Source organism: Rhinopithecus roxellana, chromosome 5 (genome assembly GCF_007565055.1).
Source record: "Rhinopithecus roxellana isolate Shanxi Qingling chromosome 5, ASM756505v1, whole genome shotgun sequence".
In the NCBI taxonomy this organism is placed as follows: Eukaryota; Metazoa; Chordata; class Mammalia; order Primates; family Cercopithecidae; genus Rhinopithecus; species Rhinopithecus roxellana.
In genome coordinates, this window is record NC_044553.1 from 77,865,983 (window position 1) to 77,881,853 (window position 15,871).

The window sequence follows — 15,871 nt, forward strand, 5'->3', positions numbered from 1 at the left end:
TTGTCAGGGCTATTACATCAGAGGAGAGAAGATACAAAAGAGCAAATATATGATTCCACTTATATGGGATACCTAGAATAGGAAAATTGAGAGTCAGAATGTAGAACAATGGCTACAGGGGCTGGGGAAGGGGAAGAATGGGGAGTTACAGGTCATGAGTACATAGTTTCTGTTTTGAGTGATGAAAAGTCCTGGAAATAGATAGTAGTGATGGTTACACAACAATGTGAATGCACTTAACATCACTGAACTGTACACTTAAAAATGGCTACAATGGTGAATGTCGTGCTATGTATATTTTACCACAGTAAAATAAAAATTTTTTTTGAGACAGAGCTTTGCTCTCATCTCCCAGATTGGAGTGCAGTGGCACAATCTCGGCTCACTGCAACCTTTGCCTCCCCAGTTGAAGCAATTCTCCTGTCTCAGCCTCTCAAGTAGCTGGGCTTATAGGCACGCGCCACCATACCTGGCTAATTTTTATCTTTTTAGTAGAAACGGGGTTTCACCATGTTGGCCAGGCTGGTCTCGAACTCCTGACCTCAGGTGATTCACCCACTTTGGCCTCCCAAAAGGCTGGGATTACAGGCATGAGCCACTGCACCCAGCAAAAAGAAAAAAGAAAAAAAAAAAATTTAATCGGAGAGGGATGTAAAGCCTGGATTAGGGAAGGCAGTCTTTGTTTTTCTTTTCTTTTCTTTTCTTTTTTTTTTTTTTTTTTTTTTTGACAGAGTCTTGCTCTTGCTACCCAGGCTTCAGTGGCGTGATCTTGGCTCACTGCAACCTCCACCTCCCAGGTTTAAGTGATTCTCCTGCCTCAGCCTCCCGAGTAGCTGGGATTACAGGCACCCGCCACCAGGCCCAGCTAATTTTTGTATTTGTAGTAGAGATGAAGGTTCACCATGTTGGCCAGGCTGGTCTCGAACTCCTGACCTTGTGACCCACCCACATCGGCCTCCCAAAGTGCTGGGATTACAGGCGTGAGCCACCACACCCGGCCGGCAGTCTTGAGTTTTTAACAGAGGAAGGGTTGATACAGGGCAGGGCAATTGGGCACAGCAATAGCACAAGTGTGAGGTGGGGACATGCAGGCTGTGACTTATGTCAGGGCGGACAGGAGGGCCGTGTGTTTGAGTATGAGACTGGGGGCAGGGGCATGCACAGACCATGGTTGAGTTCAGGGGAATAGCCAGATTGGTCTTCTCTCATCATCTGCGCTTCACTGCCAGCTTGCCCTACACGATGGTCCCAACATTCCTAGGGGCCTTGGAGGAGAGAGGGATTTTTGGAGGTCCCTCCTATTGTCTGCCCACCAATGCTCATGTCTGGCATAGCAAAAATAGAACAAGACACCCCTTTGGAGCCCAGGCTTCATTTAAAGGCAAAGACATTTAAAGAAGGCTCAGACATGGGGTAGAGTGATGGTGGTGGGGAGGAGTGGGACAAAGGGGGACCCTGGGGACAGAGGCTTCAAACCCAAACCAATCCTTTGCCTGATTTCCCCAGAGTTACCTCACACATGGCCCTGCATTTGCCCAGAAAATTAAGAACCAATCAGCAGGCTGTCCCAAGGGGCCCCAGGAGCTGCCTGCTTTAATGAGTGCACCCCCTCCCACCCCCAGGCTCTCTCTGGCTGCCTTTGCTGCCTAACTAATCTGGATGGGAGAGGCACCACTCACTACACAGACTTGCTCCCAATGCCTTTTGCATGTGTGGGACCTGGTCCAGCAATGGCAGGACACCTGTTGAACATCACCCAACCCCGTGGCAGCTGGGCCAAGTTGGGAATTTGCTGGCAGCCGGCACAGAGGTGCCCAGGTGCAGCAGTGACAGAACAGGGGCAGGCTGCTGTGGTAAGGAGGGGTGGGGATTGCCTGGGCAGAGTCCTATCTGGAGGGGCAGTAGCCAGCAGCCTGCGCTAAGACCTCACACAGACCCCTGCTCTGTCCCTTTTGAGCTTCAGTCGCCTCATCTCTACAGTTGAGGGGGTGGGATTGGACTTGGTAATTTCTAGGGCCTGCCCTCTCTGACATATTGGGGGGCTATGATTTCTCACCAATTGCACCATGCAAAAGCACTGTTTGACCTGGGTTTGACCCCAACTCTGTGACTTACTGGCTGCATGACCTTTGGTAAACTGTTCCTTTCTCCAGACTCACTGATTCCAATCTGAAAGGAGAACTCAAAGGATAATCGTTGCAAAGTGTCCAGGCCCAAGGTCCAAGTTAAATGGGTTCCACTCTTCACAGAGCTGTACCTCCCCTAGTGCCAGTGTCCCCTCTGAGGCCAGCCTCACCACTGCCCTTTTCACATCTGGCTCCAAGTAACAGAAACCCCAACTTGGATCGGCTTAAATACTAAGGATATATATTGTCACACACCACATCAACTCACGATGTAGAATGCTGCCAGAATTGGTGAATGCTCAGGCTCAGAAGCGTCCTCGAGGTCTCAGGATCTTTCCAACACCCCGAATTACCATCTTCAGCTGGCTAATGGCTCATGGAGGCACCTCACCCAAATAGAATGAAAGACCAGCAGAAAAGAGGTAGCCTTTTTTTTTTTTTTTTGGAGACCAAGTCTCTGTCCCCCAGGCTGGAGTGCAGTGGCGTGATTCTGGCTCACACTGCAACCTCTGCCTCCCGGGTTCAAGCAATTCTCCTGCTTCAGTCTCCTGAGTAGCTGAGGTTACAGGCAAGTGCCACCTCGCCCAGCTAATTTTGTATATTTAGTAGAGATAGGGTTTCACCATGTTAGCCAGGCTGATCTTGAACTCCGGACCTCTGGTGATCCGCCCGCCTTGGCCTCCCAAAGTGCTGGAATTACAGGCCTGAGGCATCGTGCCCAGCCACAGCCCGTCTTCTTGTAGGTGGTTTTAAGGAGCAACTAGAAACCAACCTCACCCAGCCATCCCTCAGCAGACCTCCTTGCTGTCTCATTGGCCGGGATTGGGTCACATGAACTTCCTTGAGCCAATCACTGAGAAGGGGTGTGGCTCTGCCTTGCTGGTATTAATGTGTAAGGTTATGGAGGCGGGGCCACCCGGACCCAAGGGTCATCTCCTGGCGATGAGGCAGGGAGGGGCATGGTGGTGGGCTAGGTGGCCCTCAGTGGAGCCTGGTGATGGCAAAGCCTGAACTGGTGAGTTAAGGGATAGATGGCAGGTCAGACTTCAACTGGTCTAGCCTGCTGGAACCAACATAGGGTGGGCGGTGTAAATTACTCCTGTCCCAGCACCTTAGAAGGGGCCCATTGCCCAAAAAGCTGCTCCTGTTGTTCTGGTCTCCTACAGAGCTAGAGTGGAGTTCCGGGAAGCCATGTGTGCCCACCACCAACTCCTCCTCTCTCAGCCCCACAGTTGGCCTGTCTCCTGGGGCCCCTTCCATCCCCACAGACCCTGCCCTAGTGCTGGCCTCCCCTCAGGTCCCTGCCATCCATTCTCTGAGGAGCAGCCAGGGTGTCCCCTGCCTAGCCCCTCCCCTGGGCCCCTCGTCACTATCACGACAAGGCAAAACCCCACTCTCAGTCAGATCCACAGGCCCTGTGCCCTCCAGCCTCCTAGCTTATGGCTCCAGCTCATACAGATGTTCTGCAGCCCCACTGGACGGCTTGCTGTTCTCCACACCCATGCTGCCCCCTCCCACCTCCAGCCTCCACCTCTATTGCACTCTCAGCCTGGAATGGCCTTCCTCTCCTTACCTACTGCCCTTGTCCTTCAGGTCCTCCCTGAGGAATGGGGTCAGAAGTCATGGCTTTCTCCTCACACACCCCAGCTCCCACAACCACAGCTTGCTTAGGACTCCACATGTTTGCGTGTGTCTGTCTGTCTGTCTGCCTGTCTGTCTGTCCCCTATCCTCTTGGAAGACAGTGAGCTACAGGGTTGGGGGCAGAGTCTGGCTCTAGCAGCACCCCACAGGTATCTGGCATGCAGAAGCCCTCCAGAGTCAACATTTGCTGAGTTAAGTGGAGTCGAACTTTCATCTTAATAGCGAAACATCCATTGTCTCCTTTAACCTCACAACAGGCTTTCAAAGTGAGGAGTTTGAGGCATATCCCCATTGGATAAGGGGAAAAGTAGGTCCCAAAGAGCAGAAGGGACTTGAAGGTCACATGGCAAGGTTGAGGCAGACCCAGGCCCAGAGCCAAGGGGTCCTATCTCTCTAGATACCCCAGCCCAGCATCTGCTCCCAGCAACTACTCCTCCTGATGGGGCCACTATGCCTGGGCAGAGGAGGCAGAGGTGGGTGTGGGTGGGCCCAGGGGAAATGAGGCGGGGGGTTGGGAGGGCATGGAGTGAAGGCTCTGTCCCCAAGGGGAAGCAGGTCTGCCTCCATGGCTGGGGGTTAATGGCTTTTCTGAAGATCACAGCTGAGGGTTAATGACATTCCATAATTCCACTACTGCTGTGGCCCTTCCCATTAGCATCTGCAGGCAATGCCTGCCTCTCCCAGCCCCCACCCTGCACACTCATCAGCCACAGCACCCTCACCAGGGCTCTGGCATCAGATTGCAGGTCTAACTTCGAGTTCCCACCACTCCTGCCTGCACATACACAAGAGAGGCTGACCCTCCCTCCCCAATCCTAGGTCTGAAGGGATCTTTCCTAGGTGACTTGCCCTGGGAAACTACTCAGGGAAAGGGCTGTTCCTTATTGGGCAGGCAACCACTCACCACCTCTGGTTTCATAGGCTCCATATAGACACATGGATAGGTCCCAGAAAGGGTAGCTAGCGTCTACTAAATAACCTTCTTCCAGGGCAGTAGCAAGGTATGGGCAGCAGGGGACTGAGTCACAGGTGCCCCAATGCCTGGCAGACAGTCCCAGCCAGGTGGACCCTCCTGCACCCAGGAGAATGGGGTGGCTCTGGGAGGGACATGGTTTGGGGATCAATCTTGAAAGATCACTCCCAAGCCCCACAGAACTCAGAACCAACTTCTCTCACCAGACCTGTTGGCCAACCTCCCGTAAAAAGTGGGATGCTCCCATCACTGCAGTCTCTGTTCAGGTGTCCAGGGCACCCTAGTCCTGAAGTGATTGCAACCCATCTCCCCAGGGCCAGGGGCAGACACAGCTGCGCCTCGGGCTGAGCCTGGACAAACCAGGCCCATTAGTGTGACTGTCATCAGCACCCTGCCACTGTGGGGGAGTGGACCTACGCTGACATTTCATGATCCTGAATCAGTAACTCCTGGAGCCGCAGTGCATTTGTGCTGACCTTTTCGAGCAATGACTGATTCCTGCAGGGGGAGCAGGAGCAGGTGCTACTGTTGCTGACAGTCCCTGGCTGGGGAACAGAGGCAAGGCAGTCACTCGGTGGGTCTGTGGCAATGACCCATAGCCCCGCGCTGTGCTGGGACCCTGCAGGGCTGCCCGCTGGGAGTTACAGGCTGATGGCCATCTCCCATCTCCCACCTTCTGGCCTTGGCAGATGCCAGGCTTCCCCCTGGAGCCTCTCCTCATTCCAGGCGTCCTCTGCACAAGATGTGCTCAGTGCCACTCCACATTTTTGCTTGTGCTGTGTTCCCATCCTGAAGACTTTTATCCCTCTCTTCACCCAGCCAGACCTTCTTTCAGAGCCTTTCTCTGATTCTGCTTCCTTCAAGGAGGCTTTTCTGACCACCCACGGGAATATTTCATATAGCTCTCTTATTGGGCAGTGCTACAGTTAATACTGTCTTGTTTCATTGTTTAAATCATACCCATGTGTGTGCCCTGACTGCTGGCTAGGGTGCCATCAAGTCCCCCGAGTTCCCACTGGCCCCCACTGAGGGCACACGGAGGCTCTGTAGTCTGCAGAGCTGTCTTGGCCTCTGCAAGGGGCCAGGGAAACTGTGTGGGGCAGAGAGGGGCTGGTGACAAAGACAGAGGTCATGTCTAACTTAGCATCTGTGACACCACCAGCCACGGGTGTGAACACGAGTGCAACACTTTAGGAAAACAGTTTACCAATAATGAATAAGGTGTCCTCAAATACACACGTCCTATAACCCAGCAATTCCATTTCAGGTACTAAATTGTACTAAGGAAGTAATTTGCGATATGAAGATATGTAGCAGAGAAGAACGTTCAATGCAGTGTTATTAAAGGGAAAAATGGGAAGGGAGACATCAGGGCACTCGGACATGACAGAATATCCTGAAGTTACTAAAGTCATGGGTAACGAGTTTTCTGTGACTTTGGATATGCTTAGGTTTTACTGGTAAATGAAAAAGTCTGGATGCTAGAATGGCAATTATACATAAAGTATACACAGAAAAAATCTAGGAAGAAGCACAGTTTTATGAACCGTGTTTATCATAGGAGCACGGGAGGTGTTTTGCTTCTTCCTATGTTTCTGCATTTTCCTAAATGTATTTATTACATGTGTGTTGCAGTTATTTATTTATTTATTTATTTAGGGACAGAGTTTCCCTCTGTCACCCAGGCTGGAGTGCGGTGGCACAATCTCCACTCACTGCAACCCCCACCCCTCCGGGTTCAAGCAGTTCTCCTGCCTCAGCCTCCTGGGTAGCTGGGATTACAGGAGTCCCCCACCACACCTGGCTAATTTCTGTATTTTTAGCAGAGACGGGTTTTGCCATGTTGGCCAGGCTGGTCTTGAACTCCTGACCTCAAGTGATCCACTTGCCTAGGCCTCCCAAAGTGCTGGGATTACAGGCATGTGCCACCACGCCCAGTCAGCTTACTTTTATAACTGGGAGAAACATTTGTGACAAATATAGATACACACAACCAAATATCTGAGTATGCCTTGATTTGTGAGAAGCTGTGGCCCCCACCACCTGCTCCTACCTTCTCCCTCCAGCTGTCCAAGCCTGGGGGACCCCCAGAGCAGCCCCTATGGAATCAGTCCTTCCTCTTCCAAGCCCGAGATGGAGCTACCAACTTCTCAGAAGACACAGCCCTGGTGCTGGAGTACTATTCCTCAACTTCAAGTACGTGACCCCTGGTGCCTCACCAGGGCAGCCATGCCTCAGGAGATTTGTATTATGAAAGGGTGTTCAGACCATCCCACCTCTGCCTCCCACAGGGATGGATGGTTCCCAGGTGCCCAGGCAGCTTCCTAGTGCAGGCAGAGGAGAGCTGGCTGCATTCCTTGTCCACAGGCCAGGACATGTGGGCCTGAGCCATACTAGGTCTTAGCCTCAAGCTTTGTTTTATTGCACCCATCAGTGATGGGGTAGGGCTGGAGCCCTCAGAACTCACAGAGAGGGGAGAGGGAGATGGGCTTCAGAAACTAGCTGATCCACAGTCTTCTGCACGGTGGGATTGAAGCCCCCAAAGGGCAGAGACTAGGTTGATGTATATAAATTCCCAGACACACAGAGTATGTTTAGAGTTAGCTTTGAATTCACAAAGCCCTAAAGATGAGAAGAAGATGTATGTACAGGGAAAGGCCAGGAGGCAGGAAAGCAGGCGGTGGGAGACAGGAGGACTGGATGTCAGGTATTAAAGCATGGGGCCGAAGTGGGGGCTTTGGCAGGAGCCCCAGTGATCCCTCCCCCACAGTGAAAGGCAGCCAGCCGTGGACCCTCGACCAGCCCCTGGGCATCTCTGTGTTGCCGCTAAAGAGCTGTTTGTACCAGAAGATGCTGACGGGGAAAGGCTTGGATGGGCTTCACGTGGAGCAGCTCCCCATCATGGTGAGCCCCCTGCCCTGAACTGGGCCTCTGGCATGCCCACCTGGCCCCACCCTTCCTCACCCTGCCCCACCTCACCACACCTCCATAGGAGAATTTGGCTTCTCCAGAAGCTTCTGTCAAGGCACCCACCAGGGAAGCCACCCAGTCTAGGAGTGAGGAGCTCCCTGAAACCCCAGAAGCCAGTCTTGCCTCTGGGACTATGACGAACCAAGCCAGAGAAATTGCCCCTGAGCAACTTGGGAGACAAGTACAGGGAGACCCCGTGAGACAGTACAAGTGCTCAGGCTTTCAGCCAGCCAGACCCAGATTCAAATCCTGTCTTGGCCCCATCCTCACTGTGGAAATTCAGGCACATAACTTAACCACGAGAGTCCTCGTCTGTACAGCAGGAGCAGCATGCCAAGTACACAATTTCTGTGTGTAACAAGAGAGTTCAGAACTCAGGCTCTAGAACCAGACTGTCTGGGTTCAAATTCTGGTTCCACCACATACCAGCTAACATGACCATGGGAAAACTGCTTAAAGTGTCAATGCCTCAGTTTCCTTGCCTGTAAAATGAGTACACAGCAATAGCACTTTTTTCATGGGGTTGCTGTGAGATTTCATGAGAAAACCCATGGAAAGCACTTAGAATAAGTTCTCAACAAGAATGAATAATATTGTTACCATTGTTCTCTATTTCTATGCCACCGTTTCCCCTAAAATACTTCTGGCTATCCTGACATAATAGACTTCAACAAATGAGAATCTCTCTGTCAGATGAGCCGAGTGGTGCCAGACAGGTCTCTAGAGGCGTTTAGAAGGGGTGGTGTGGAGGTGGTTTGCAGGGGCAGAAGCAGGAGGCCAGCTCCCACCTCCCTCCCACCCTCCTAGGTACAGCCCCCAGGTGACACCTTCCAGAGAACTCCAGAACAGTAGGTGGGACAGAGGCGGAAGCTGCCCTGGCCAGCGTGGTCTGAGTGCTCCCTTCTCCTCCCCAGGACACCGCCCTGAAAACTATCAATGGTGAGGCCCCCACAGTGGATCTCTCCTTCCAGCTGCTTTCTTCCGAGGTAAGGCTGTGGGCCAGGGGAGGGTCAGGGCCAGCAGGCACATGTTAGTGAGATCCAACTTCCTTCACAATTGCTGGCTTTGTTCAGGGACTTCCGGGGGAATGGGACTACTACTTTGGATGGAAGCATCTAAGGGTAATTTGAGACTCCAGAAAAACAGATAGAAAGCTGAGATTAGGAAGAGGAGAGCTGTGAGCAGAGGGCCACCCAGACCTGGGAGTCAGCCTCTGACCAAGCCCAAGTCAAGTCTGGCTCACTGGGATCAAGGTTCTGCGAGGGTGAGCTAGGATATCAGTTTTCTATTGCTTTATAACCAACTTAGCAGCTTAAAATCATGCCCATTTATTAGCTGACACTTCTATAGGTAGGTCCTGTGACACAGGGTGGCTGGAATCAAGATGTTGGCAGGGTCGCATTCCTTTCTGGAGGTGCTGGGGAGGAATCTGCTTCCAAGTCCATTCAGGTAGCCACCACAATCCAGTTCCCCGCAGTGGCGGACTCACATCCCGGTCTCCTCGCAGGCTGTCAGCCAGGGCGGCTCTCAGCTCCTGAAGGATGCCCACATGCCCCCTCACAATGGCCCCGTTCATCTTAAGCCAGCAGGCATGTCCAGTCCCCGTCACACCTCAAAACTCTGACTTTCTCTTCTGTCAGCAGCCACAGAAAACTTTTAGAAGTGCTTTTAGAGGGGCTGGTATGACAAGTTCAGGCCACTCGAATCATCTGCCTATCTTAAAGTCAACAGTGCCGTGTAACAAACATCGTCCCAGCATCATCAGTCATCATATTCACGGGTTCCAAGAATGAGGGTGTAAAATCTTGGAGGCCTGTTTTTGGAATTCTGTCTACCACAGCTGGGTTGGTCCAAATGTGAAGACACCCAGGGCTGAGCCCTGCCTGCTGGATGAGCCTCAATCCCTCTAGCTAGCTACACCTGGTCTCAGCCCAGCTTAGACCCTGCTCACTTGGCTGCAGTGCACGTGCCAGGCCCCCGCTGGACTTTCCCCCTTTCAGTGGTGCTGGGATGTGGGTAGTTCAGGACCATGAACCCAGAAAGTGTTTGCAGGGACTAATGTCCGCACCAACCCACTCCTGCCTTCTTCCCACGCAGGAAAAATATCCACCAGCTCTGGGGTAGTACTTGGCTCTGTGACCTCACTCATGAAGAACACAGGCAATCCTATGGTGTGGAGTATGAGGAGTATATCTGGGCTGGTACCAGCCTGAAAGTGCTTTTACAAGGCCTCTGGAGGGGGCCTGAGACCCCCACTGGCACTCTCTGCTATAGGTATTCAGGATTGCCCTCTCAAGGGTAGAAGCAACAAACCCCAAGAAAGAGGCAGCAGAATCTTGGAGAAAAAGGTCACAAACTTCCCAGTTTGGAGCCCAAACCTCTGGGGCCTCTTCCCAAGGTATAGAGTCTGCCTGTGGCCACTGGCCACTGCCAGCCCCTCCCCACCTCCCTCAGCCTCCTGCCCCTTCCACTGGGCATGTGTATCCTGGGACTAAAAGGAGCGTCAGGTGCCCCTTGTCAGGGGACTGACTAGTGGGCCCAGGCAGGCAACAGGCAGGTGGGCAGAACAGTTTCCCAATTGCCCAGGGGCTGGGCACAAAGGTCTCCAGTAATGAATTATTCACCGGAGCTGTGCTAAGTGCAGAATTAATCCCTTTCCTTCCAGCTGGCGGCCTCACTAAATTATCCCTCCAAGTCATGCGGGAAAATGCTGCCGAATTCATTTAGCTGCTGAGTGTTTTGATCTGGGCCTTGTGATTTTAGCGTCTCCTTCCCCCAACCCCCTCCCCCTGGAGGCGGGTAAAAAACCTTTTAGTAATGGATTTCTGAGAAGAAAGGAAAAGAAAGAGGATCAGGATTGGGTGTGTACCAGGAAAATAGTACTAGCAGAAATTCAGATTCTACAGCCAAGAATGCACACACACACACACACACACACGCACACTCTACATATACTCTGTCATTAATCATGTGTGAATATCTACACACAGTCACAGACACAGATGTGTGCGCACATACCTTGGCAAGAAGGACATACACACTTAATGCATATGTACATGCTCTCACATACAGGCAAACTGACACACAGGCGTTTTCACACCTGTAGTGGCACACACAGAAGCTAAATCTCTTTGTAGTGGAAATATTTCTTGGTAAACTATCCGAGAATTGGCCAATAACTGACTCCCTTTGATTCTAGAATCTTAAAGACCAGTTTAGGAGCCTGAGTATAAAGTGCTAATGTGGTTAAATTAAATTCACCGTGAAGTCCTTGCAGCCACAGCACCCATTCATTCATTCTTTTATTCCATGTATATTTGATGAGGAGTCACTGCATGTCAGGAACTATGCAAGGCAAGAAGTAGAATTTTGGCTGCCATTGTAGATTGAAATGGGGAGAACGAGGGGTTGGCAGCCATGGACCTCATTCTGCTTTGAGCTCACACCTTCATTGGGCTTGGACATGGCTCTCTAGTGTCTGAGCCCTTTTGGCATCCTTCTCCCTAAGGAATGACAGAAAAGTGTTGAGAATTCATGAACAGGTCAGATAGCATTGCAGCTAAGTCTAAAGAGCCCCATCCCCTTCTCCACCCCTCACTACCACCTTCACTGCAATACCATCATTGTTCTCTATGCAACTGCAAACATTTATGAAGCACCCACTATGAGCAATTACTGTTCTGGATTTTAGGAATATTACATTGAAGAAGAAGAAAAAAACCAATAAGGCCTTGTCTTCGTAAAGCTTGCGTTCTTAGCAGGGAGTATGGAACAGACAATAAACAAATAGTTCATAAGCAGATATCAGCTAATGATAAGGGGTCTGGGAAATTCAAACAAGGTCACATGATACGGAGTCCTTGAAGGGGATATTTGGACTCCTCGTGGTAGCTGAGTATGGTTATGAGCTAAGCTGCTATAACAGAGATCAGGTTCCTGCCCCCTTATTGTTGCACCTAAAGTGTTGCCTGCAACTTCATCATGGAAGGTACCTGGTATTCATCTCTGCATCCTAGACTTTGGGAAGGCAGCGGCAGGGCTGGGGCCATCAACTCTTCCACCCTTTAAATCAAATATTGCATAATGGGTCCAGAAGACACCACCTGACACCTGGAGGTCTTAGAGTCCTGTGGATGCTCTAGCTGCCGAGGCTTGTGATAGCGGGCCTCTCAGGCCCCTTGTTCACATGGTCAACAATTCCATCCTAGGGGCAGCTCTTTGCATGTAGTCAGGCATGATCAGTGCTGTCACAGAGCGGAGATGCTTCAGGAGAAGTGAATGTGCGTGCCCTATTTGGGCCCAGCCCCAGTCCGAGGACATAGGGCTTCCCCTATGAGCCTCCATGTCCAGGAGTTTCAGGCACAGGCTGTCCTGGATAATTGGACATTTTGGTGAACACAGCTTCCCCACACCCACCACTCCCACATCACCCATTCTCAGGGCTCTCAGAACCAGCATGGTGAAATTTGCAAATAGGCAGAGACAGAAGATGTCTCTCTCAACAGCCCACCCTGGACGGCAATCTCCTTGGCAGCAAGTGGTCATCCCAGCCTCTCCTCCTGCACTGCCGTGATGGAGAGCTCACTACCTCCAGAAACACGCCTTCCCATGGCTGAGTGATAGAAATGGCCACCCTACATTGAGCTCAACCTGCCTCCTGGGGCCCTCCCTCTGCCCCAAGCTCCTGGCTTTGCCCCTGAGGCTGCAGGGCAACCCCAGCAAGCCTCCTACATAGATCCCGTAGTCAACCAACACTTTTGAGGGCAGACAAGATAACAAAGCCTGCAGTCTCAGTGAACGGCAAGAGGTGGTAGTCTCTGGTTTGGAATATTGCACTTGAAGGTGGTTGGTTGGTGATGGGTTCATTTTTTACCCTCTGGTGGGACTTCTCTAGTCATTTGCTGCTTAAAGTGATCTGCCTTAAGATGGTTTGTGTGTGTAGGTGAGTATATGAACACACACAGATCACACAAAAACTAGAAAAACATGTACACTCATATACAAAAACATACACACAGTAAACTTCCCTTTATTGCACATTCAGTGGGGGCTGGCCTTTGAGGTCCATTAGGCTCTAAAAATCCATGAGTTTGGCTGGGTGCAGTGGCTCACGCCTGTAATCCCAACACTTTAGGAGGCTGAGGCGGGTGGATCACTAAGTCAGGAATTCAAGACCAGCCTGGCCGACATCATGAAACCCTGTCTCTACTAAAAATACAAAAATTAGCTGTGGTGGTGGGCGCCTGTAATCCCAGCTACTTGGGAGGCTGAGGCAGGATAGTAACTTGAACCTGGGAGGTAGAGGTTGCAGTGAGCCAAGATCGTGCCACTGCACTCCAGCCTGGACAACAGAGCAAGACTTTGTCTAGAAAAAAAAAAAAAAAAAAAAAAACTCCATGAGCTTGTGGCTACTCCAGATACACACACACATAAACCTTTGGTCTCCTCCATTCCCCCTCTGATCTCGGCCTCTTCTCTTTGAAGAGTGTGATGTGGTCCCCGGGGAATCTACACTTCCCCAGGCAAAGCAGCTTGGCTCTCTTAATGAACTGGTTTCAAGATCCCGCAGCATCCTGGGTGCCCTCCAGCTTGCAGCCAGCCTCTTTGAAGTGAGGCCCACACTGACCAGGTTTTCTGGGCTGACCATGTGGATTGGAACCTGGGATGCACGCAGTAGGTGCTCATTGCATCGGTTCCTGCCTCTCTGCCTGGAAATGCACCTCCCCATGAGGTGGGGCAAATTCATACTGTCATCCTGGTATACAGCAACATTTCTCCTCTTGGGTTTAAGATTTGGGATCCATCGCCTTGCCCAGATGGGGCACCAGGCAGAAGTAGGGCGTCTCAGATGGGTGGCCACACCCTCCTCAGCCCACAGCCCCGAGAGATGCTGGGAGGACTTGAAACCCCCTGGCTTCCTGGGAGTATAGAGAGGGTGCATTTGAGGAGAGGTGGCAGTGGCACCTGCTGCCACCACTGAGGGCAGGGGCAGCTGCCATGGTCCCATCTGACCTTCCCCCTCCCTCTTCCCCTCACAGGGAGGGAGTGGGGCAAGTCTTTGATGCTGCTCTGGTGGCCTCTTTTCAGAGTAGTTACAAAGATCTCTCTAGAGACCAGCCCAGAGTGAGGATGAGTGGCCACTTAGCAAATACAGAGGAGAGGGCAGGGGACAGGCAGCATCATGCTGACTTTTGAAAAATTTTTATAGATCTTTTTGTAATCCACACATGACACTCCTGGGCTAGTCCTTAGAGAAACCACAACACAAACCTCCCTCCATTTCTTCCCCAAGCACAGCGGCCTGAATGGGCCAGTGCCCAGAACAGTACAGCTGTCTCCTCCACTGGTTCTGCCTTCTGAAGGCTGTTCCCACCCACAAGACTCCATCTCTGAAAACACTACCATAAGGGTGGATCCAGAGAAAGAGACCCTTTCCCTGCCACCATCTCACACCATCCCTCACTGCCCTCCCTCCCACACCCAAAGCCTCTGCCCTCTTGTCCTCTCATTGCCTCAGGTCAGTTGGCAGGAGGCAGAGGAGACAGATCCACCCCTTGCCCACAGGTGCCCTTTCCCTCACCTGCTCAGGCTCTAGGTCCAGTGTAGAGCTCTTCCCATCCCATCCAAAGGAAGCTTAGAGCTGGGTGCCATGGCTCTGGAGAGATTAAAATCTGTACACCTGTAATCCCCGCACTTTGGGAGGCTGAGGTGGGCAGATCACCTGAGGTCAGGAGTTCGAGACCAGCCTGGCCAACATGGAGAAACCCCGTCTCTACTAAAAATACAAAAATTAGCCGGGTGTAGTGGCAGGAGCCTGTAATCCCAGCTAGTAGGAGGCGGAGGTTGCAGTGAGCCGAGATTGTGCCACTGCACTCCAGCCTGGGAAACAGAGCGAGACTCTGTCTCAAAAAACAAACAAATCAAAGGAAGCTTAGAATGGGGCGGGAGAGACATGAGAGTCTGTGCTTTCACAAGGCCAACCTGGCCCCCAGGTCACGGACTCTCAGTGTGGGAGCGGGGCTGGCCATCCCACCTCTACTCCTATGCTGCCATGAGGGAGGCTCCTACCTGCTTTCCAGAATGCCTGAATCCCCCCATAGTGCTCCCTGCCTTGGGGACAATATTGGCCTCCCTTGGTGATCTTGCAACTCCCATGCTTCCCACTTCAGAGAAGGAGCTGAACGGTCCCTCCAGAACAGACACAGAGAGTTTGACAGACTCTACTTTGTCATTTCCCATGACAGAGAGCTCATTACCACCCAGAAAGGCCTCTCCATCCTCTACTAGCTCCTTTCTAAACTTCCTTCTGTCTTCTGTCTCTCTTCAGTTTCTTCCCTCTGGCCCTGCCTTTTCCTCCCAGAGGCCAGCTCCAGAGAAGTCAGAGCCTGTGACCATGTCAGCCCTGCTGACACTTGCAAACTATTTATGGCATCTCCAGCCTGAATCCACTCTCCTTCCTCTTCCTCTTTGTAGCACTTGGTTTCTGATTATTGTCCTGCTGGTTGTCTCCTCTTGACAACACTCCTCTTAAAGTATCCCCCAAAACTGTGGGGCCCAATCAGCATTAGAGGTAGAGTAGGACCATCATGCCGTCTCTCTGAATACATTCTCCCCTTTGGTGCAGCTGAAGCCTAGCTCTGGTTCTATTTTAGCATTTATCAAAGCAGTTAGAGTCCGTTTAGAGCCAGAGTCTCACTCTGGCACATCAGTAGGCAACATGTCTGCATCTTGCCTCCCTGCTGTTCTATATTGAACTTAGACAGGGTTTCTCCCCTGTGGTGTTTCACCTTTTTCATCTCAGCCCATCTTCTAAGCTTGAGACCATTCTGGACCCTGATTTTATCATGCAACACACAGTCCGATCTGTACCCCCAACCCCAAGCTCCAGATCATCCGTGGAGGTGGCCAGGACGCTTGAAGTGTTGCAGTGTCCACCTTGTAATCCTGTAGACCTGGGCTTGAATCTGGATCTTCCATTTGATCTTAGCCATCCTGAGTTTCACTGTTCTCATCCATAAAAGGGGATTGTAGGCCGGGCGCGGTGGCTCAAGCCTGTAATCCCAGCACTTTGGGAGGCCGAGACGGGCGGATCACAAGGTCAGGAGATCGAGACCATCCTGGCTAACACGGTGAAACCCCGTCTCTACTAAAAAGTACAAA

The 15,871-nt window shown here is 51.7% G+C and overlaps 1 protein-coding gene across 1 annotated transcript in view; it reads left to right on the forward strand.

The window, feature by feature from the left end:
- The window catches only part of CCDC33 (coiled-coil domain containing 33), a 100,858-nt gene that overhangs the window by 37,860 nt on the left and 47,127 nt on the right, over positions 1-15,871 (forward strand). Inside the window, exons 8-10 of the mRNA XM_010375992.2 lie at positions 6,808-6,937; positions 7,512-7,645; positions 8,626-8,697. Coding sequence (XP_010374294.2) covers positions 6,808-6,937; positions 7,512-7,645; positions 8,626-8,697 — 336 coding nt within the window. The remainder of the gene's footprint in view (positions 1-6,807; positions 6,938-7,511; positions 7,646-8,625; positions 8,698-15,871) is intronic.